General features: G+C 53.4%; 10 protein-coding genes across 10 annotated transcripts; 5 read left to right on the forward strand and 5 right to left on the reverse strand.

The window, feature by feature from the left end:
• Nucleotides 1-173: 173 nt before the first annotated feature.
• CC84DRAFT_1169391 (uncharacterized protein) lies at nucleotides 174-770 on the reverse strand. Its single transcript, XM_018179649.1, has 2 exons — nucleotides 378-770; nucleotides 174-324 (listed from the first exon to the last, which is right to left on the reverse strand). The coding sequence occupies exon 1, from the start codon at nucleotides 740-742 to the stop codon at nucleotides 542-544; it is 201 nt and encodes a 66-aa protein (XP_018029614.1). The 5' UTR covers nucleotides 743-770; the 3' UTR covers nucleotides 174-324; nucleotides 378-541.
• A 2,494-nt stretch (nucleotides 771-3,264) lies between these two features.
• Nucleotides 3,265-4,538, forward strand: CC84DRAFT_1222950 (uncharacterized protein; the record flags this gene model as incomplete). Its single annotated transcript, XM_018183443.1, has 6 exons — nucleotides 3,265-3,285; nucleotides 3,336-3,566; nucleotides 3,617-3,819; nucleotides 3,877-3,965; nucleotides 4,011-4,172; nucleotides 4,237-4,538. The coding sequence occupies 6 exons, from the start codon at nucleotides 3,265-3,267 to the stop codon at nucleotides 4,536-4,538; spliced, it is 1,008 nt and encodes a 335-aa protein (XP_018029615.1).
• Nucleotides 4,539-5,660: 1,122 nt separating this feature from the next.
• On the forward strand, nucleotides 5,661-6,792 carry CC84DRAFT_1191218 (NAD(P)-binding protein; the record flags this gene model as incomplete). The annotated part of the gene is made up of 3 exons (XM_018181173.1): nucleotides 5,661-6,072; nucleotides 6,138-6,470; nucleotides 6,524-6,792. The coding sequence occupies 3 exons, from the start codon at nucleotides 5,661-5,663 to the stop codon at nucleotides 6,790-6,792; spliced, it is 1,014 nt and encodes a 337-aa protein (XP_018029616.1).
• Nucleotides 6,793-7,533: 741 nt separating this feature from the next.
• Nucleotides 7,534-8,032, forward strand: CC84DRAFT_389056 (uncharacterized protein). Its single transcript, XM_018186008.1, has one exon. The coding sequence runs from the start codon at nucleotides 7,701-7,703 to the stop codon at nucleotides 7,983-7,985; it is 285 nt and encodes a 94-aa protein (XP_018029617.1). The 5' UTR covers nucleotides 7,534-7,700; the 3' UTR covers nucleotides 7,986-8,032.
• A 341-nt stretch (nucleotides 8,033-8,373) lies between these two features.
• On the reverse strand, nucleotides 8,374-9,932 carry CC84DRAFT_389074 (uncharacterized protein). The gene is made up of 2 exons (XM_018186009.1): nucleotides 9,920-9,932; nucleotides 8,374-9,843 (listed from the first exon to the last, which is right to left on the reverse strand). The coding sequence occupies exon 2, from the start codon at nucleotides 9,719-9,721 to the stop codon at nucleotides 8,522-8,524; it is 1,200 nt and encodes a 399-aa protein (XP_018029618.1). The 5' UTR covers nucleotides 9,722-9,843; nucleotides 9,920-9,932; the 3' UTR covers nucleotides 8,374-8,521.
• A 560-nt stretch (nucleotides 9,933-10,492) lies between these two features.
• CC84DRAFT_1199986 (homoserine O-acetyltransferase) lies at nucleotides 10,493-12,426 on the forward strand. Its single transcript, XM_018181644.1, has 3 exons — nucleotides 10,493-10,626; nucleotides 10,702-11,092; nucleotides 11,145-12,426. The coding sequence occupies exons 1-3, from the start codon at nucleotides 10,575-10,577 to the stop codon at nucleotides 12,232-12,234; spliced, it is 1,533 nt and encodes a 510-aa protein (XP_018029619.1). The 5' UTR covers nucleotides 10,493-10,574; the 3' UTR covers nucleotides 12,235-12,426.
• Nucleotides 12,427-12,445: 19 nt separating this feature from the next.
• On the reverse strand, nucleotides 12,446-13,654 carry CC84DRAFT_1222955 (alcohol dehydrogenase; the record flags this gene model as incomplete). Its single annotated transcript, XM_018183444.1, has 3 exons — nucleotides 12,446-12,954; nucleotides 13,014-13,325; nucleotides 13,396-13,654. The coding sequence occupies 3 exons, from the start codon at nucleotides 13,652-13,654 to the stop codon at nucleotides 12,446-12,448; spliced, it is 1,080 nt and encodes a 359-aa protein (XP_018029620.1).
• A 273-nt stretch (nucleotides 13,655-13,927) lies between these two features.
• On the reverse strand, nucleotides 13,928-14,720 carry CC84DRAFT_1169397 (uncharacterized protein). Its single transcript, XM_018179650.1, has one exon. It carries the CDS (start codon nucleotides 14,642-14,644, stop codon nucleotides 14,183-14,185), a length of 462 nt encoding a protein of 153 aa, XP_018029621.1. The 5' UTR covers nucleotides 14,645-14,720; the 3' UTR covers nucleotides 13,928-14,182.
• A 401-nt stretch (nucleotides 14,721-15,121) lies between these two features.
• CC84DRAFT_1169399 (alpha/beta-hydrolase) lies at nucleotides 15,122-16,755 on the reverse strand. Its single transcript, XM_018179651.1, has 4 exons — nucleotides 16,143-16,755; nucleotides 15,989-16,091; nucleotides 15,515-15,861; nucleotides 15,122-15,460 (listed from the first exon to the last, which is right to left on the reverse strand). Exons 1-4 carry the CDS (start codon nucleotides 16,267-16,269, stop codon nucleotides 15,252-15,254), a joined length of 786 nt encoding a protein of 261 aa, XP_018029622.1. The 5' UTR covers nucleotides 16,270-16,755; the 3' UTR covers nucleotides 15,122-15,251.
• A 119-nt stretch (nucleotides 16,756-16,874) lies between these two features.
• CC84DRAFT_1169401 (L domain-like protein) lies at nucleotides 16,875-18,877 on the forward strand. The gene is made up of 4 exons (XM_018179652.1): nucleotides 16,875-17,317; nucleotides 17,413-17,709; nucleotides 17,760-18,237; nucleotides 18,403-18,877. Exons 1-4 carry the CDS (start codon nucleotides 16,982-16,984, stop codon nucleotides 18,411-18,413), a joined length of 1,122 nt encoding a protein of 373 aa, XP_018029623.1. The 5' UTR covers nucleotides 16,875-16,981; the 3' UTR covers nucleotides 18,414-18,877.
• Nucleotides 18,878-19,513: the final 636 nt, after the last annotated feature.

A 19,513-nucleotide genomic window follows, 5' to 3' on the forward strand; every position in this document is an offset into this window, starting at 1 on the left:
CGTGATGCGCCTCACGCTTCGCCAGCTTCAGTCCACCCCGCTGGACGTCTCTCGATCGACCGCCACCACTAAATACACGTATATGCAGATTGGATTCGAACACGCTTTCCTTCTTTAACATCTCAGATTTTCCAGAGTAGTTGCGTCGCTTTCGCCGAGGGCGATTCCTCAACCCTTCCTCCCGGTCCTTTGTCGCATTTACGTCTCCTCATGTAAACGTTACTGATGGTGTTTAGTCTCGCACCCAAACGCGCCCGTACGCATTCGAATCTACTCCAGCGTGGGCATTGCATTCTTGCTCGTGTGGTAGCACGGCATACTCAAGTCCGCCATCGACTGCCCCGATGTCTCATACATAGCGCTTACATACTACCCAGAACGACTTCTAAGGCTTGTATCGCTGTCGCCGCCCCTGGTGGTAGCTATTGCGATAACGGCTATGCTAGTGCCGCAGTCGGGAATGGGCAAAAGAAGACGAATGCCTTCCCCAACCCACACAATGCACTCCAAAACAGGTATGACTGGGAGTTTCTGACCTTGACTAAAGGGTGTGACAATTCTGAGTGCATCTGAGGAAGATGTTGGCGAGGACCAACCCTAGCCTAAGCGTGTCTGGAGGAAGATGCGTGTGGTACCTTTGGCGGAAAAGTTCTAGCAAAGGGCACGAACATGCAGAGCTGAACGAGAGAGCAAATGACGGGAGATTTTCGAGCTCAATCAGGTCGTGTTTGTGGGGCGACATGGTTCTGTATCATAGTGTTTGAACACCTTGCATGCTTGGAATGAGATAGGCCAACGTCTAGCGTGTAAATGAATCAGTCACTGTCTCGAAGCCAGTGGATAGCAACATCAAGAAGGAAGGAATGCGGGACTTGTTTGTTCGGCATATAAAACAATACCTGGGCATGCATCCGAATCGTAACTCGCGAAGTTGTACGGTCTCTCGAATGCAGCGCTACATGCACATGACCGGGTTGTCCAGCAAATCATTCTCAAGAGCTGTCGCACTCCAAGACCTGCTAGTTGCCCCCGCAGAACTTTGCGCGTATGTGCGCTGTGAGAAGCAAAAGCGAACGGATAGCGTAAGGTTCGAGAAGTTTTGACCTATTCAGACCAAAGAAACTTCAATCAGTAACTCTCAGCTTAATTTGCTTACCCGACCATGGAGGATGCGTGATGACCAGATGAGCCAAACTGTGAATGTAATGGTATAAATGACCACAAATTTGTTGACATATATAGGGAGTAAGTTAGATTGATCTTAAAGTTTGACGTAGATTGACAGACTCCCCCGCACCAGTAGGGCGCGGTTGAAGTAAAGATACGTGGCGCCGGCAACCTCTCTCAATCTCCGTTGCTGGTTGCCGATATTGTAGCGCGGAGGACGGCTGGAACTGTAAAACGCCATTGATGTTCGCAAGAACATCGATCATTCCTGTTCGAATACTCTCCTGTACCTGTCAGCAAGCAACGCGCAAATTTGCTGCATGAACATGCTATCTCATCCCTCGACCGTCGCCAAGGGTGCTCTCTAGTATCAAAGCACCTGGACAAGCCGTGAAATTTGGCAGAGTTCTCACGGTATCGGCACTTCAAAAAGCATGCATCCAGCATGAATGCAAAGTAAGGAGCTTGCTTGTACAGAGATCAAAGCCTTGTGTATACTGTGGCTCTTCTGAGTAGCTGTCTGTAAAAGCTACCGGAATATTGGAAACATGGCAGCGCCCAACACTTTGGCATACCTGCTAGGGGACTACGATAGTTGAAGGAATACGACAATATGAGGCCGTGCGGACTGAGGAGGTGTTGCGTTAGGTACACTCGACGAATTGGGAACTGACTCCGTGGTGGAGCTACGCGTCGAACGTGTGGTCCCCTGTCTCCAAGGGGAGTTTTAACCGATCGACAGCGAGGTTGTGCATGCCCCGTGTCAGGGACAATAGGAAAGAGGTTCTTCGATTCCCCCATCTTTTCCGAGAACATGCTGGGTAATCGTAGCGGAGCAGCTTCGGGAACATGAAGTGGACCAAGACAACTGAGACAACGAGGGGCCTCCGACCAGCGAAGGGTATGGTACCCGGATACCGAAAGATTTGCTGAGCACGGTCGTGCACTCATGAAATAAATGGGGACTTTTGACAGATCCCGGCGCATCTCTTACCTTCCACACGAGTTTCCTTGCTCCGAGGGATTGTTTGGTGGCTCTTCACACGCTTTTGCGTGCCGCGGCAAAGCGCATTGCAGGAGCTCATTGGATGCCAGCTCCGAGGAAGAAGTTGGGACACAATGGGGAAGAAGCTGAGTCGGTCCGTGATAGGCACTAAGTTGGCGGGATGAACTAGATTGACCGCTAGCACCCAAATCAGGTTAGAGCAGCTGTCGATCATTCTAGGCTTTGGTCTACCGCACTTGTCTTCATGGCGTACACGGCTTGCTTCAGGATTTTACAATGCTATCGAGCATGGCCCGCTCCAGATTTATATGCGCAGTAACATTTGAACACAGGCGAATGCCTAGCTTTGGAATAACTGTGCTTTTATGCTGCGCAGCCGAGACGGCGTTAAGCTGTGCTTGTGTCCTCCATCGCACCTGCCAAAGACGGCAGATAACTTTGCAGGCGCTGCGTAGTGCCTAAGACCCTGTTATGTGATGCGCAAGTCAGCCGAGATGGCACCGCCCGCCTGCGTCCCCAGCGGAAGGACCCCTGGAGATCAGATCTGCCTCTTGCTCCGGGTCAATGGCTCCGGGTTCATGATGACAAAGGCACCGCTTCGACAAGACCACCGCTGAGCTAGATACCTTTCAGACTGACATTTGCACTTTGGCCAGTTGTAAATGATCCTCGATGCTCTACATGATGCGAGGAGCAAATGTCTAAACCTAAAGTGAGGTCTCGGAGATGTCAAAGCAACAAGGTTTAGGGTTCGGCTGCAATGTGGAGGCTGGATCCCATAACATACTTGTACCGGCAGCTCTAGAGGTGGCACTAAACTAGTCAGGGCCATGCATGCGGCTTGTAGCGGATTTTCGTCAACCAGTTTCCGGGAAACGCGACGCGGACATCTCGGCGAGGTGTACCTGCTCCACGGGGACCTGCATGCACAGCAAGCTTGGTGTGTTAAGCTTCGCTGCCTACGTTAGAACAAAACGCAGACGGCGCCCCTTCTCGTGCGTCTTAGCACGGGCTTGATAATCAAGTTGTTCTCAACCCTCTACATCGTGCCCTCGTCTGTCACAGCTGCTTGATTGCTAGCTGACAGCAAGATGCGAATTGTGGAATCCATTGTAAGTCCTCTGTCGTGATGATAATAAATGTAAATCTAAAATAGTGACAGGTTGCACAAGCAGTGTTGTTGAGCCTGTCGTTGGTGATACAGTTGTTGCGCTGTTGGATTCGGCTTTGGGTGGAGCGTCGAAAGAGTCTGACACTTCCCGACTATCTTGTATGGGGTGGATGGTTCTTCACGTTGGGGTGGTTCGTGTGCTCAGCTGTAGCGCTGAACATACAGCTCACACATCCGCTGGTAGAACCAGATCTCACAACGGATTCTGTTGAGTACCTCAGAGTAAGTGGCACCAAGCTCCTGAATTTTGTCATGACTAAGCCTCCGTACAGACAGTCTTTGTAGCCTCTTACTGCTTCGATATCGGGCTGTACTTTCCCAAATTCTCTATAATAGCTTTCTATTGGTGGCTCATCCCATCGGGATTTCGCCGCCTCCGGATAGCAGTATACCTCGCGACTGGATACACAGCCTGCTCTTTTCTTGCAACACTATTAACGGACACCCTTATCGCGGGTAATATCTCGTACAACTGGTAAGTCTGTCATGCAATGTCTCTTATGGAAGCCCTTCCCTCTGACGCCTCAAAAAGGTCGATTGAATATCAGCTATATTCCACCTGGAACTCGTACAATGGTCTAATCATCAACTGGGTTCTGAATTGGTCTTCAGATGTATTATGTATGTAACGACCGCGTATTGTTTTAACATGGGCTAATGTTTCAGTGTTCGTTCTTCCGTTCTTCATCATCAATTGCATCAAGCTCCGCAAACGACAGAAAATCGCTTTGTGTGGGGTCTTCTCTCTCGGTCTCATCACATTGGCAATCAGTCTAGCTCGCTTTATCGCTTACGCAGGCAATTTCGAACTTGATGACCCAACTGGTAGTAAGTACACCTTAGGATTTATCTCAGTCATTTCATCATCGTCCTAGGGGCTAACACGTCGTAGACTTGTGGTGCACAGCCGAAATGTGTACAGCAAACATAGTCGTCTCGCTCCCTGCGCTAAAAGCCTTGATCATACGAGCTTCTCCTACGAATACTTCGGCGCACAGTAACACCGGTTACATGCAACACAGGACTCCAAGGATATTTAGCGAGCCTAGCAAAAGCGGCGAGGATGAAGTCGAATTGGTCGTTCAAGATTCAGGCAAAGTCAGTCTGAGCACGCATCGAACTGCAAGCGCAAACGATGTTCGAGTAACCACACATGTTACTGTTGAAAGACATGCATTAGAAGATGTGCTATGATTAGTTTATTTCCAAGCTGTTCCCTCCCAGCCCTGATCCGAATCTAGAGGATTTGAACCTAAGCTTAAAACCATGAACCAAGCAGATGATTCTTCGTCAAACACGTACGCGAGGCCCTCCCGAGCCGGGACCTACTGCGACGATCGCGCCGACGTGTACCACACCTACGGCATTTGTGCTCGTCGTCTTCGGAACGACACATCATCTTCCTGGTCTGCCCTGGGGCCTGCATGACTACGAAAGCTGTCGACGATCGCAGCTGCACGAGGATTGAGGTTGGGAAAAGCTGGATAGAATACGCGCAAAGGCCATCCTCGCGAGTCTTTATCCGCGCAGTCCACAGGATAAATCCAGCTTCAAGCAACGCGTCCCTCGGGCTTTCGCTAAAGCATAAGGGGATCCTTATTACCTGATCCCAACTCACACGAGTGCCAACACCGACAACGTGAAACAGGACTCGCCTGCCGTTCGGAAAGATGGAAAGCATGTATAAGGTGAAATTCTCAGTAAGACGTTAGTTCCGCAATTGGGCATGTCCACACGTTAACCGTGTCACCAAATGACGCGCAGCCAATTCTCGGCTACTGGGCAAATGCCCACAGAATCGTATCGCAATGCTAGAGGTTCCCGCAACGAGATCCAGTACAGTCCAATGCGCGAACTCTCGTCCGTCTCGAAACATCAATGCGCCTACACTGTTCACTAATCTCACATCGTCTGGCCAAGCCCGCCAAGTACCGCCGTCAAGATCTTTACGCCATGTGATTTGCCATCCGCTACCAATACGAACTATGCGACCCTTTGGTGACTAATACAGGTCGTGATGAGTGAGGGGATACTTGTGCTTGGTCAGTCCACACTACAAGTCGGGACACGGAAAATTGGTTGGTACTCCGCTGTGGGCTTACACAGCGTCAGAGATGAAAGAAAGTCCCCTGCGGCAAGACCAGACTTCCTAGTGCGTCGGAGTCGGGGTAACAAGACGATTCCGACGATATTGAATGGATGCACCGGCTGACTGGTGCCTAGAAACAGAGACACACGAGTATAAGATCATATATGTCTGCAACATGATGTTCCACGCCCCATCAAACTCATCAACCCATTCGGAACCTCCAAGTCATGTCTCGACAACTCATCACCGTCTTCGGCGCCACCGGCTCCCAAGGCTCCTCCGTGCTCAACTCCCTCCAGACCAACACCCAAAAGCCCTTTGCCCTCCGCGGCATCACCCGCAATCCCTCCTCAGACGCTGCAAAGAAACTCTCAGACTCTGGTGTTGAGGTCGTGAAAGCGGATGGCTGGGACAAGGACTCTCTCATTTCCGCCTTCCGCGGCAGCTGGGCCGTCTTCGTGAACACAAATTCCGATGACAAAGTGTTCGAGGATCCTAGCGAGACGCGGACGGAAGTCGATCTGGGAAAAATCATTGTGGATGCGGCGGTGGAAGCAGGGGTCGAGGTATTTGTGTATAGTGGGTTTAACAGCGCGAGGGAAATTACCGGGGGGAAGTTGGGTGTTGAGGCGTTCGATGGTATATATATTCGGAGTTGCTGGATCATAGTCCCTATCGGAACACGGCTGAGAGTATACATGCAGATAAGAATGCGATATGGGAGTACGCCAAATCCGGTGGCAAGTTCAAGATAGCTGTTGCTGCGAGCCCGGGATGGTACTTTGAGAACTCGCTCGTGAAGGATCTCGCACCGATACTGGGGGGTTTCCCTTTCGTGCCAGGCGAGGACGGGACGCTAGTTTTTCGCGCGCCGAAATGGGGCGGGAAGGAGGATGTGCCTTTTATTTCTATTGACGATGATTACGGGGACATCGTACATGGCATTCTCCTCGACCCGGAGAGGTGGAACGGGAAGCTCGTACAGGCTGTCAGCGATATCAGGTCTTTCGATGGAATGGTTCAAGCATTTGAGACTGGTATGTACATGGCACCTTTCTTATTGAGGAGAAGAAGACGCTAACGAGTTCAGCAACTAGTAAGAAAGCGCGCTTTGAGGAGATCACCAATTGGCGCGACCTCGAGGTTTATGGTATTCGCTCGCTGGAAACGATCAAGGGGATGTGGGGGATGTGTCAGATAAGCGGAGGCCGGTACTTTGGGGACGAGACAGAGGGCAAGACCGCAGCTGGGCTGAAGAAGTTGGCTGCAGAGGCGAGAGGTGCAACAGGTGAAGCGACTGGGCTTGCGACGCTCGAGCACTTCTATGGGGCCAAATTTGGTCGGGAGAAGACAGCTTAGCCTTGTTTGAACAGCAAATAAGACTTTAGTACAGACAATTGGACGTAAATTCATTGCTGGCAGAAGGCGGTCATTTCTCACGGTGCATATGCGCTGTCGTACCTTTTTGAACACATGCAAAGTACAATCTGACACTACAGTACAGAACCCTCTCCTCGCACAGAAGCACCCCAGCCGAGCCCTAGCACCATCCCATCATAAGCAGAAAGCCAAACAGGCACAAATTGGTATCATCCAAAACGCCCAAACCCATGCAACATTTCCATTCCCACCCATCCATCCGCCTTCCCTCGAATACTTAGTACGGCCTCAATCCAAACCAAACAAGCACCTCCCATCTAACCCTCCTGCCCCACGCCCTCCAAAGATACCAATATTCATCGTTCCTCCTCTTCTCATAGAGTTCCAATCTCCGTCTCTGCTCGCCGGCGCCCAGCGCGAAGAACTCAGGCCCGGCGTAGCATTCTGCGAAGCGGGCGCCGAGAAATTGGTCTTTGATGCGCCAGAGGTAGGCGTCGGAGCCCATGTCCAGCATTTTGGGAGCCGGAGAGGGAGGTGCAGAGGTGGGGATTGAGAGTGTTGAGGCGGAGGATGAACGGTGCAGGAGGAACATCGTGGATGATGACGTTCTGAGTTGTACGTGTGAGGCTGTGAAGAGGGCGGCTGCCCGGGGGTGTATCGCTGAGCTCCAACTAGTTTGGGAAGCGTGTGCGGTAGATTTCCGCAGCTTCTTATTGCCTTGGGGGATCGTGGCGTTGCGCTTGAATGTAGGCCTCGTGAAGTGTCGAGTCACCGGCCAGGCAACAGTCGAACCCTCGTTGCTTCCTCGTCGCACAAAGCCTGGGTTTCTGGGCGTCTCGTAGTTCGTGAAGTCTGAGTTCCGGGAGAAGTGAGGCAAAGATCCTTGGATGTCGATCCGTAAGTCTATGGTATGTCGCCGTCAGGCAACACTCTTCTTATTCTCGTTGCTCAGCCTTACTGCACCCGCCCAAAGCCCGGGGTTCCTATCCCTATTTATGCCTCCTCGAAATCCATTTCTTACCTACGAAGAGTCCCGGTCCAGGGCACCGGGTAGCTCACCAGGCCAGCCTAGTCCCAGCAAAGTCGCTGGTCGCGTGGGGTCACTCAACGGGTCGTCCGGAAGGCTCTCACGCACGGATGAAACTCGTGAAGTCCCAAGAAAGGCTGAATGAGGCTACCGATCGGTCTATCTGACCAGCCGCAGCACGCGACGGTGACGCGCAGGGACGCGTCTGCACGGGGATAAGTCGTGCTTTATGCTGGCAACTAATAGGTGTTAGTTGGGATTACATACTCGGTGGCTGCGATTTGTCGAGCTGATGCGGGAGTCACGCGACAGTCGCTGTGCGACGCATGTGTGGGTGAAGGGGTGTTGGGATGTTCGCCAATGTTGGTAGTGGATGGGCCCACGTGCGTGGGGGCGTGTGTTGAGCGTGTGGGGAACCATGGGTCGATCTGGGCGCGACGTAAAAAGCAATGAACTACAGATCCCAATGTGAGGGGTCTATTTAGTAGAGGCATTTGCAGGGCTCATAGAACATAAGCTATAACAAGACATCAGAGGTCTCTTATGCTGGATGCCGTCCAAAGAATGAGCTTAGTGAGGCATAAACATGCACAACGTATACGTACAAAAGCGCCGATCCCAAAATGTCAGCCCTCTCACAAATCACTCACGCAGGTACCAACTCATCCCACACCACATTAGTCAATTCGGACCCAGTCCCTTGTACGGAATGTCCGTAATCGCGAATTCAGAAAGTCCTTGCGTGGCCCCATCCACTATGCTTAAAGCCGCAACCTCTCCTCCCACGCTAAGTTCGTCTACGTTGAGCTGGGCGTTCACATCGTCACCAGGCTGCAACTCGCTAAGGTGTGGCGTCCCCACGCGATCCTCGAAGAGGCACCTCAGCTCCTGCTCTTGCACGAATGCGCAGTGCTTCCGCTTTAGCTTAAAGCTCTCGGAGTTGAGCAATGGAATGTTGTCCACCCTTAGCGCAGTGGGTGCCTCAATAGGCATGGATGCGGTACGAAAGTTACGATCCCGCAAGTATTGGGCTTTTGCTTTGGGATTCCGGTGGTAGCGGCCACGGCAACATTCTGGCCTAGATCGCGCCACCCTTCTGTGGGTAAGCTTTGTCGTTGGTACTTGCTGTACAATCTTGACATTGACAGGATCTGGACGATTTGGGCTCTCGCACATTGCCTCCTGATGGAATGGTAGTATTTCGTCAGGAGAGGATTTTAGAACTATGTCCAGACACGTATAGGGCAGTTCGCTCCGCGGAACAAGGTGCTGACGAGCAAGTAAAGGTCCATCCTCATATACCGGATTGGGCGTCTGATCGTATCCGAGCTCTGGAACCGCTTCACAGTCAGAAACATCGAAACACGACCCTCCAGATTCAATTTCGGTGACCGTGTCGAAACAGAGTTGGTTGAGCAATGACTCTGACGGTACGTACAGCAAGTGGTCTGGGGAGCGAGAGGAGGGGAAGGCAGTTGCCCCTTTGAAAACTCTAGACTCGAAAAAGTCGCAGCCCTGATGTTCGAGAGGGCTCAGCTGTCGCCGCACAGACATGGGTGATGCGTCTTCTCTGTGTGCAGATTCGGCCGGCCGGTGGCCCCAGTGACCCCAGTCCGCAACTTCGTCATCGGTACCAGTTTCCCCAGAGTCGAGACGAGGACGCTTGATCTTGGAATCCTCATTTCCGTGAAGCGTTTCAGTGCGGTATCCAAGTGTGTTGGAGTCATCAGGTAATATCATGGCATTAGGATGACAGCGATGAGATACAAAGGCGTGGTTAAAACGGGTTGAGACAAGGAATGATACTCTTTCAGAGCAAGTAGCCGGAAGATGCAGTTTTCCCGTGAAGCCGCGGATTCGAATACCTTCGCAGGCAGCCATGTCTCAAGCATCCGGAGACGGCAAATGGACGTGAAATCTCGAATATCAAAACCATCTTGCCGTCTATATACTGGACGTCGATGCATGCCGGACTTGGCAAAACGGCTTTGGCATTTTGGCAACTTGGCTCGGCAGTCAGCTTGAGTTTGCGGAAAGCAATTGGATAGTGACCTGCTATGGTCACCTGGGGCCGCGTACTTGCGACCAGCAAGATTGTTTGCCTGTTTAGCGGACAAGCTCGTGCAACATGTCAGGGACACAACCTTGCTTATGTTAGAGTGAGAAGATGCCCAGGAGCAGAGCGCTGGATCTCAACTCGAAAGGTGCTTTGCGAGTCACTCTAATGTTACGATCCAAATGACAGCTGTGATACTGTTCGGAAGATATTGCAGGGCAGAGTAGAAAATGACTCCGCAAAATGCCTTGCAAATAGGGCGTGGTTGCTTGCAAGGGTTCCTGGCAAGGCCACGCGATGACTATGAAGGCGCTTGACAGCTTGCATCGAAAGTACGGCGCGGGAACCGGGTGCTCAGCGGGACGCTCGATGGCATGCTGTGAAACACGCAGTCAGGTGGTGCCATTGTCTTGATCATGCATGGGATAGGATGGGATGTTTTGATAGGAGTGCGCGGTGGGATCATGAAAGGTATGCGTTCCTGCAGGGGTGTCAGAATGGACCAATGGGAAGGCGAAGGAGATGGCGTCATCGCCAAGGCCAATCACAATCCACTTCTCTAGCTTTTGGTTTGTGCATCCGAAGGCAATGACTCCCCGCAAAATGATTCCTCCTCGCCACCGCTCCCCAGGCGACGAATATTTCGGCGTGTTATTCCCTCCCTGACGTCCCCCGACCATGAGCACAGCGCAAGCGGATGGCGCCAGCTCCAACGGCACGCACAAATACCGTACGACCCCAATCCAAGTGCAAGCACAATTGCACTGAACAAAGTTTGCGCCCATGCTAACACGGTGATACGTAGAACGAGTGACCGAACAGCCGGAAAACCCGTTCGCGAAGCTGATTCCCGACCAAACATTCGCCATCATCCCGGAGGTCACCCTCGAATCCGGTGCTGTCCTCCGCAATGTTCCCGTCGCATATAAAACTTATGGCACGCTCTCGCCCACCGGCGACAACGCCATGGTGATATGTCACGCCCTGACGGGTAGCGCTGACGTGGGTGATTGGTGGGGTCCGATGCTGGGAGGCCCGGGGAAGGCATTCGACATATCGAGGTTCTTCGTGGTGTGCATCAACAGCCTGGGCAGCCCGTACGGGAGTGCCAGCCCCGTCACGGCAAAAGATGGCGATCCCTCACTGGGCCAGTACGGGCCCGAGTTCCCGTTGACAACGGTGAGGGACGATGTCAAGTGAGTGGTTATGCCATCCATTTGCGCATGTGTGCAATGCTGACAGGTGCAGCATCTTCAAGCTTATCCTAGACGATCTGGGCGTGCGCCAGATTGCGGCCGTCATTGGAGGTTCCATGGGAGGCATGCTGGTCCTGGAATTCGCCTACTTCGGCAAAGATTACGTCAAGAGCATTATTCCCATTGCAACGTCGGCGCGATACAGTGCGTGGGGCATTAGCTGGGGTGAGGCCCAACGCCAGAGCATCTACAGCGACCCCAAGTACGAAGACGGGTACTACACCTGCGAAGACCCTCCCTCCACAGGCTTAGGCGCTGCCCGTATGTCAGCTCTCCTGACCTATCGCAGCCGCGATTCGTTCGAGTCGCGCTTCGGTCGCAACACACCTGATCTGTCTAAGAAACAGAGCATCAACGCTGTGCCCCGTCCGAGCACCCCTGCGAACGAGCACTGGGCGATACACAACCACGGCCACAAGAACGCCGGATCTCCGCGCGTTTCACGGACAAACAGCACTGTCGGTCTGTCTACTTCAGCTAACACAGCCGATCTTGAGTTCAAAGACGCTTCTAACCCGCCATCTCCCCCGGTCCAAGCAAAACCGATCGGCGTGTCACAATTCCAGAAGTCTCGCACACCCCACTACTTCTCCGCACAATCATATCTTCGATACCAGGGCGAGAAGTTCATTAAGAGGTTCGATGCAAACTGTTACATTGCCATTACGCGGAAGCTGGACACCCACGATGTCTCACGGCACCGCTACCCCGAAGGCTTTGAGACGGAGACACTGGATCCAGTTTTGGCGTTGCAACATGCTTTATCGCTGATCGAGCAGCCAACTCTCGTTCTCGGCATACAGTCGGACGGCCTATTCACCTTCGCGGAGCAACAGGAGCTGGCCGCGCACATTCCGAACGCGAAACTGAAGACGATCGATTCGCCCGATGGACATGATGCCTTCCTACTGGAGTTTGAACAAGTGAACGGCCATCTATGTGGCTTCCTCAACGAGGTCCTTCCCGAGATCATGACCCGGACCCCGAACGTTGACAGCGCTGGCTTGGCCGATTCGGGTCTGAATGCCACCAAGACCAGCACTTTTGGCGAGGCCGAAGTGGAGGACATCACCGCTTGGTAGGATTCGAGTTTGGTATTTGTGATTTAGCGAGGCGTTTCAATTGGGATCGGATTCCTGTCTTCGGCATACGCTTGAAAGAAGGCTGGATGTACACTGTATGATATATACCCTTGAGCTAGGAAGGGTCGAGGTTCAACTCCTCAATCGAGTCAAGAGCTACAACGCTCAAAATGTTATTTGTTACTCATGTACGTCTAGCACACACTCACCACTACGCAGCAACCTTAATAACCGCTCGGCCTGCCAAGCGCCCAGCCCCCATATCATCCAGGAAGCGATTGATATCGCCCAGATCCCCATGCGTCAGGATCGGCCGCACCAGCCCGCGCGCAGTAAAGTCCAAACACTCCTCAACATCTTTCAACGTCCCCGTCACACTTCCCACAATATTCAGCTTCTTCAACACCATCAGGATCGGCGGCGCGCCCGCGATGACCGTCCCGTCCTTGGGTAGCCCAATGCACACCATGGTGCCCTGCGGCCGCAGCATGTGCGGCGCCTGCTCATACCCCTGGCGCGTCGCCGAGATGACCACCACGCCGTGGGCCCCGTACTTGGTGATGGACATGACCTCGGCGGGAATGTCTTTGCACGTGGTGAAGTCGATGAATTTCTCCGCTCCAAGGCTGAGGCAGAGGTCGCGCTTTGCGTCGCCGCCGTCGATGGCGATGACGCGCATGCCCATTGCGTTGGCGTATTGGACTGCGAGGTGGCCGAGTCCTGTTCAGCATCAGTCGGCACCGGCCACACAGGGGAGAAAACAGCGCGTGTTCACTCACCACCGCCCGCGCCTGGTATAACAATCCACTGCCCCGGCCTCACACCACTCCTCTTACAGCCCGTGTACGCGGTTACACCCCCGCACAGCAACGGCCCCGCCTCCGCATCGCTGACGCCATCCGGCAGCCTCGTCGCGTACCGCGCGTCGGTAATGCAGTACTCCTGGAAGGTCCCCGCGATGCTGAAGCCCGAGTTGAGCTGCTTGGGACAGTGGCATTCGTCGACGCCGTTGGTGCAAAATTCGCACTTGCGGCAGATGGACGCGATCCATTTAATGCCCGCCCGGTCGCCGGGTTGCCAGAGATCTTGAACTGCAGGTAAGGTCGGTCAGCCACTGAGGAGGAGGCTGGCGAAGTTTTGGAGAGTTAGTGATGAACATACCGTTGCTTCCCACCTTAACGACTGTCCCCGCACCCTCGTGGCCCGCGATACCCTGCGTACACGGCTGCTGCAGAATGCCTGTAGATCCCCATTCGTCCAGCAGAAGCGACTTATCTGAGGCGCAGAGCCCGCTGTAGTTGATCTTCACGAGAATCTGGTCGGGCGACGGCTCGGGAACAGGCAATTCTCTAATCTCCGTACGCGAGGCGTCGCCGGTGCCCACTTTTACTGCGGCTTTTTGCGTGCTGGGGAGAGACATTGTGGTAACTGAGACGGTGGTGGTGCAGGTGATCCCCGAGGACATTGGGAAGCGGCAGTGTATATGAGGGGCGGTGGATACGAGGGGCGATGCACTGTGCCGCAAGGAGGGGTATGGGAACTGGCCAAGGCTATAGCAAACGAAAGAGGATGATCCAGGGCAGAAATCGAGGTCTTCGAACGGTCCTTATATAGTTGCAAGCGACGAAGCGGATGATGCAGGTACAGTGGCCTTGGGCATGCGTCCCCAGCGTAGGATACAATGGCATGGCAGGTCAAGACGGCATATCCCATACGGGCCGATACGTACTCCACTGTAAGCATACATTTCGAGGCGAGCTGCCCTGGTGATCCGTTCCATCGGTGCGTAGCACAGCAGTCCAACTGCACAGTCATCAGCTCCCAGCTCAATCTGAACCTCCCTTCCAGCATCCTCTCTCCTTGTCTCTCAAGCCTCCTCTCTCCTTCACAATCCCCGTCCCTACATGCCGTACTCACATCCGATGTTTACATATTTCCAGGGTCCATGTTACCCCTCCCGCGCCTCAAGTGAAGTAGTTGCGGCAAGGCTGCCGAGCGCCAGCGCTAGCCTCCACATTGTGGAGCTAGTGGATTGCGCGCCGCTGATCGGTGCATCGGGAGCAGGGCTGGATGTTTTGGAAGGCGATGCAGGGGCTGGGGGGTCCTGGGTTGGGAAAGTGCGTCGTGGAGCGTGCTGTGATTGTGGGCGAGAGATGGAGCGTGAGAAGAGTATTGATTGGGTGGGACGAATCTGCCGCTGGCTTGGACCGAATAACAATTGAAACGTCAACTCTTGGGTACAGGTGGATACGATGCGTGTATCGACGCGAGTGAGCATGCTGGCGTAAGCTTGAGCTCGACACTGAACCCACCTTCCACCCGGTGTGACTGCACATCCACCCCAAACAACACGAGCGCTGCAATGATGGCAACGTGTCGTCGGCGCCTGGCCCCCGCCGAGCATCCGCATTTCTACCGAGCTGACCGGACGCCTAAGGCCTTGCGCTAGGCGGTGCCGGCGCTGGAGATAGTATAGGTAGGACGACTGCGACTTAGGGATACATAAATATGGTCTCTGGATCAGTGTTGGAAAGGCCGACAGAACACTGGCGTGCGCTCTCAAGCCCAACTCTTGAAAAGGCGCCTACCGGAAATATTGAGTTTCTTTGAGGTGAGTGAATCATCGCACTCCACCGCCCGTTCCGCATGATGCAAAGTAAGAAGTGAGGTGTGAGATATTTGGACTGTTTGGCTGGGCGGAGCTGCGTATGGAGGGCTGGTGTGCACCAGCCGGACAGAGATGGCTCCTACCGCTGCAAGAACGAAATGCGTCTTGAACAAGATGTTCTCCAACGATCAGGTGGCTTCGCCGCGTTAGCATGCTACCACGTGTTTGTTCTCAAGGTTGCTAGACTGGCGTATGCATATGCGCATTGACAAGGGGCGACGTTTGGAGCGACACGCCTGCACACCTGCACATGGGAAGATCCACATTGGCGAGAAGCATGATAATGAGAGATTTGCCATGTGCTTTATTTTGTAACAGGTCCCTGTAAGGATTGTAACAGGAGCTGACTTCATAGCCACGCAGCAAACCACAAGACCGCCTGCAGGAACGACGCCTCCTTAGCATACTTCTGGCGCGCAATGGTGATGTTTGGGCGGACTGCGAACCCGTGCGGGGCCCCGGAATAGAAGTTGGTTTGGTAAGTTGCGTTCTTGGCGGTGAGTATGGCCTCCGCGTTGTATCGTCCGGTAGAGTTGAAGGCGTTGTCAAGTTCACCGGCTGGGATATAGTCAGTAAGCCCAAAATTGACCTCCAAGTTCAGCGTCTACATACCTGCGATAGTAATTGGCCCATTGATTCCCTGGATCTCCGCAGCCTCAAGCCCGCTTGGATGCGCGATAAACCCCACGTCAATGCCCTTGCCCTCAGCCAAAAACCGCGGCACGTATTTGCCTCCGAAACAGTATCCCACGCCGCCGATTCTGCTGATGTTCAGGTCGTTGTGGATGTAGTCGACCGTCAGGCCAAGGATAGTGTCGATCTCGGCAGTGGGGTGGCGGGTACGCCATTCTGTTAAGTTGAGGGCTGGGCCTTCGCGGTCGTCGGAGGGTACAGCATCGCCCTTGAAGAGGTCAGGAAATATGACCGTGTAACCTGCGCTAGCTATGGAGTCTGCAAGGCTGTCCGGCTGTTAGTGCTCTGGTATGGCCCTGCTTTAAACACTGGACGTGTATCAAGGAGCGATTCATTCGAAGAGTACACAAGCACTGCGTCGAAATGAGAAGGCGCGGGATCGAGGCTTCTTACAGCTTGTTTTCCAGTAGGGGAACACCGTAGATATCAGACACAAATAATACAGCTTTGCCACCAGTTGTAACGTTTTGGTTGTGGTACGAGTGGTAGATGTTTACTACATTCCGAGTCAACCAAGAATCACAACGTGCACAATCAGATGACCCACCTCCACTAATGTTCTTGAAGAAGCCCTTTGGCTCTCCCTCATGAGCCACGAACACATTGGGAAGCGCGACCGAGGAGGCGAACGCGGAGGACAGGCCTACAAGGCAGACTGCTAGAGATCGCAACATAGTGACGAGTTCTGTCAATCTAGAATTGGTGTTGAGAAACAGGTGGAAGGACACGCAATCGCTCGAATGGAGTCCTTGGACTGCATTCTATATAGGCCATTCTAGGAAGCTGCAGATCGCTGGCGGGTTCCAAATTGATTACGCGTGCCCAGTGATTGGCGGCGCCAAGGACCTGCAGGTGCCTGGTGGAGAGGGCGATAGTCTAGCATCATGAACGATATGAATGGTGCAAGATTGGACGGACGCGGCGGCTTGTTCTTCCACGGCCAGGTCGGGTGCATTTGTCAGGTACATGTCATCCAGAGGTTGGTGGTTGATGCTCCCATGTTGTACGAAGGTACGACATACGCGGGCGGCGCAGGCAAAGATCAGCATTCACCCCTTGGCGAAATAAAGAAGCTAAAATAGCCACCGAGTACCATGAAGACCTCGGTAGAAGCGTCCGAAGGCTTCGTGATGTGGAGTCATGGTGTTGAGAGAGATGAGGTCCCGGGCGATGACGAAAGACGCGAGCTCGCCCCGCCAGTGGCAGCGGCGACCCTTGCTCGAAAATAAGCTCCCGAGCGACGAACGCAGCTTGCTGCAGCTCGGAACAACAAATACTGCGTCACTCCACCCCCGACCTGCGCACCAGCACCATCGCTATACTACAAATCAGAGCTATTAAAGCTGCATCGTTCGCTACCCACACTCGCCGCCAGACTCTTCCACCATGGCAGACGCGCTGGAAAAAAACCCGCGCATCGACCCCGCCATCGACGCCACTGGGGAGACGCACGACGCGGAAAACAAGGACAAGCCACGCGATAGCAAAGGCTGGGACGGAAAGCTGCGCGTCGAAAAGAACGTACTGGTAAATGGAAGAGACCAGGACGCCGACAGCGACGCCGAAGATGTGTCTGAAGACGAGGGGCCGCCGCCGGAGCAGCTGCCGGCTGACGAGGATTTGCTGGAAGACTACCCAGAAGACGAAGAGGAGATCGAGCTGGTGCACTTGAGGATATCCGACATGGCTGCGTTGCGGTTGGAGAGGTTCAAGAAGCTCAAGGTACGTGGTATGCGTTTCGGCCCTGGTCTAGGTATATCGTGTGGCTGTTGGGCAACCGGGAGCTATATGGAACAATGCTGACAGAAGCTACGCAGCGCCTCGGTCTTCGCCAGAACCAGATCACCAGCGTAGAGTTACCCGACGATATCGCTCCGCAACTGCAAGACCTCGATTTCTATGACAACCTAATCTCGCATGTCAAGGGCTTCGACGCCTGCTCCGAGCTTGTGCTGCTGGACTTGTCCTTCAACAAGATCAAGCACATAAAGCGCATAAACCACCTCACCAAGCTCAAGGATTTGTTCTTCGTACAGAACAAGATCAGTACAATCGAGGGCTTGGAAGGGCTCACCAACCTCCGCCAAGTCGAGCTGGGTGCTAACAGGATACGGGTAAGTGAGACGATCAGCGCATACAGCTTGCGCGAGCTGACGGCAGGCAGGAAATACAGAATCTCGAGACCCTCACTGGGCTAGAGCAGCTATGGCTCGGCAAGAACAAGATTACCGAGCTCAAAGGGCTCGATACCCTGACCAACCTCAAGATTCTGTCGATCCAATCAAATCGTCTGACGTCCCTCGCCGGCCTCTCCGGCCTGAAAAACCTTGAAGAACTGTACATCTCTTACAATGCCATCAAGGAGATCTCGCACCTCGAAGAGAACACCAATCTGCACGTTATCGATGTCAGCTCCAACCCGATACAACACCTGCAAGGCTTGGAAAACCTTAAGCACTTGCAAGAGTTCTGGGCGAGCAATTGCCAGTTGAGTGACTTCAACGAGGTTGAAAAACAGCTTGGCGACAAGGAAGAGCTAGAGACAGTATATTTCGAAGGCAACCCTCTACAGAAGTCGCAGCCCGTCCTTTATCGGAACAAGGTGCGACTGGCGTTGCCAAAGATCAAACAGATTGATGCCAGTAAGTCCATGTCTGAGCTCGTTGAGTATCTATATTTCAAAGAGCACAGTGGGTGCTGGATGCTAGATAAACTCAAACGCCTTTACCACATCCATCGCCCGAACGAGTCCGGTCCCATTTTACACCCGCTATGGGGTCATGACCTTGATACTGACTGAGCTGTAGCATACCTATAATCGACGAATATGTAGGAGGACTGCATGGAAACGAATGTCAAGTTATATCTCAGACGGAGCAAGAAATGGAACCGTCAACGCTACTGTCATATGAACCGCGGACACAAAGTGTGTTGGAACTATGCAGTTACCAAGAGCTGAGACTTTGCTCGCAGTTGGAATAAGAAGGTTAGTAAAGTTGATCAAGGCTCGCCGTCGTGGTCGCGACCGCCTAATCCGCATGGTCTTTCAAGGGCCCGCTCCGAATACTGTAAGAGCTAGCGGCGCAAAAAACAGCAGCGATGCGCTCACAGTGCGTCGATGTGCACAGGCTTTGAGGCAAGAATAGACGGCAGGTGGGAACTTGCAGTTGCACAAGTTCCTGATGGGACTGTTAAGCATGACGAGCACACACGAGCGAAGCTTCCATGCCAGCATCTCTAGATACCCGTCCATAGCGAGCGTCTCAATGACATGAATGGGTTTTCAAAATTACCCACCACACTCCACCATGCCCATGCTGAACCGTCACCGTCCCCACTCCGCGCTAGCTCATCCCAGGCCTTTGCACCGTCACAGCACATCTTAGTCGACCCCCAGTCTCTGTATGCTAGACCAATCACCACCCGCCCTGCCGGTGTCACAAGATGTCACTTTTCGACGGGTGGATGCGAATTGCCCGTTAAGGTAGGTTGGGAGGACCGACCGGGGAGTAGCGGCGGGTAGCTCGGGCGGATGTCGGGAGCACTTTTTTCACGTGCATTTAGATGTTCAGGTTCACGTGCGCCGAATGGAGGAGATCAGCGAGTTGTGGATTTTCCTGTGTGGTGAGAGGAACTGGGATTGGGCGAAGAAGTAGGCAGGACGTGCTGTCGTGCGAGGAGTGGGCGTCTTGGGGCCGGGGACTGGGCTGGGTGGGTGCGGGTGATGTTATCCGGGAGAGGACACAATGTGCTTGAGCTGTGAGATGGGATATGAAAGGTAACTTCCGACGAAGAAACATGAATGTCGTTCAGTGTGCGCACTTGATATAGCGAGAGCGCTTTCATGGTCGAGCAAGTTGCTGACGGTAATACAAGAAGCACTGAAAGGACGAGTGTGCAGTCGCTCGGGATTGGGAT

This window comes from Paraphaeosphaeria sporulosa (assembly GCF_001642045.1).
Source record: "Paraphaeosphaeria sporulosa strain AP3s5-JAC2a unplaced genomic scaffold CC84scaffold_15, whole genome shotgun sequence".
Lineage (NCBI taxonomy): Eukaryota > Fungi > Ascomycota > Dothideomycetes > Pleosporales > Didymosphaeriaceae > Paraphaeosphaeria > Paraphaeosphaeria sporulosa.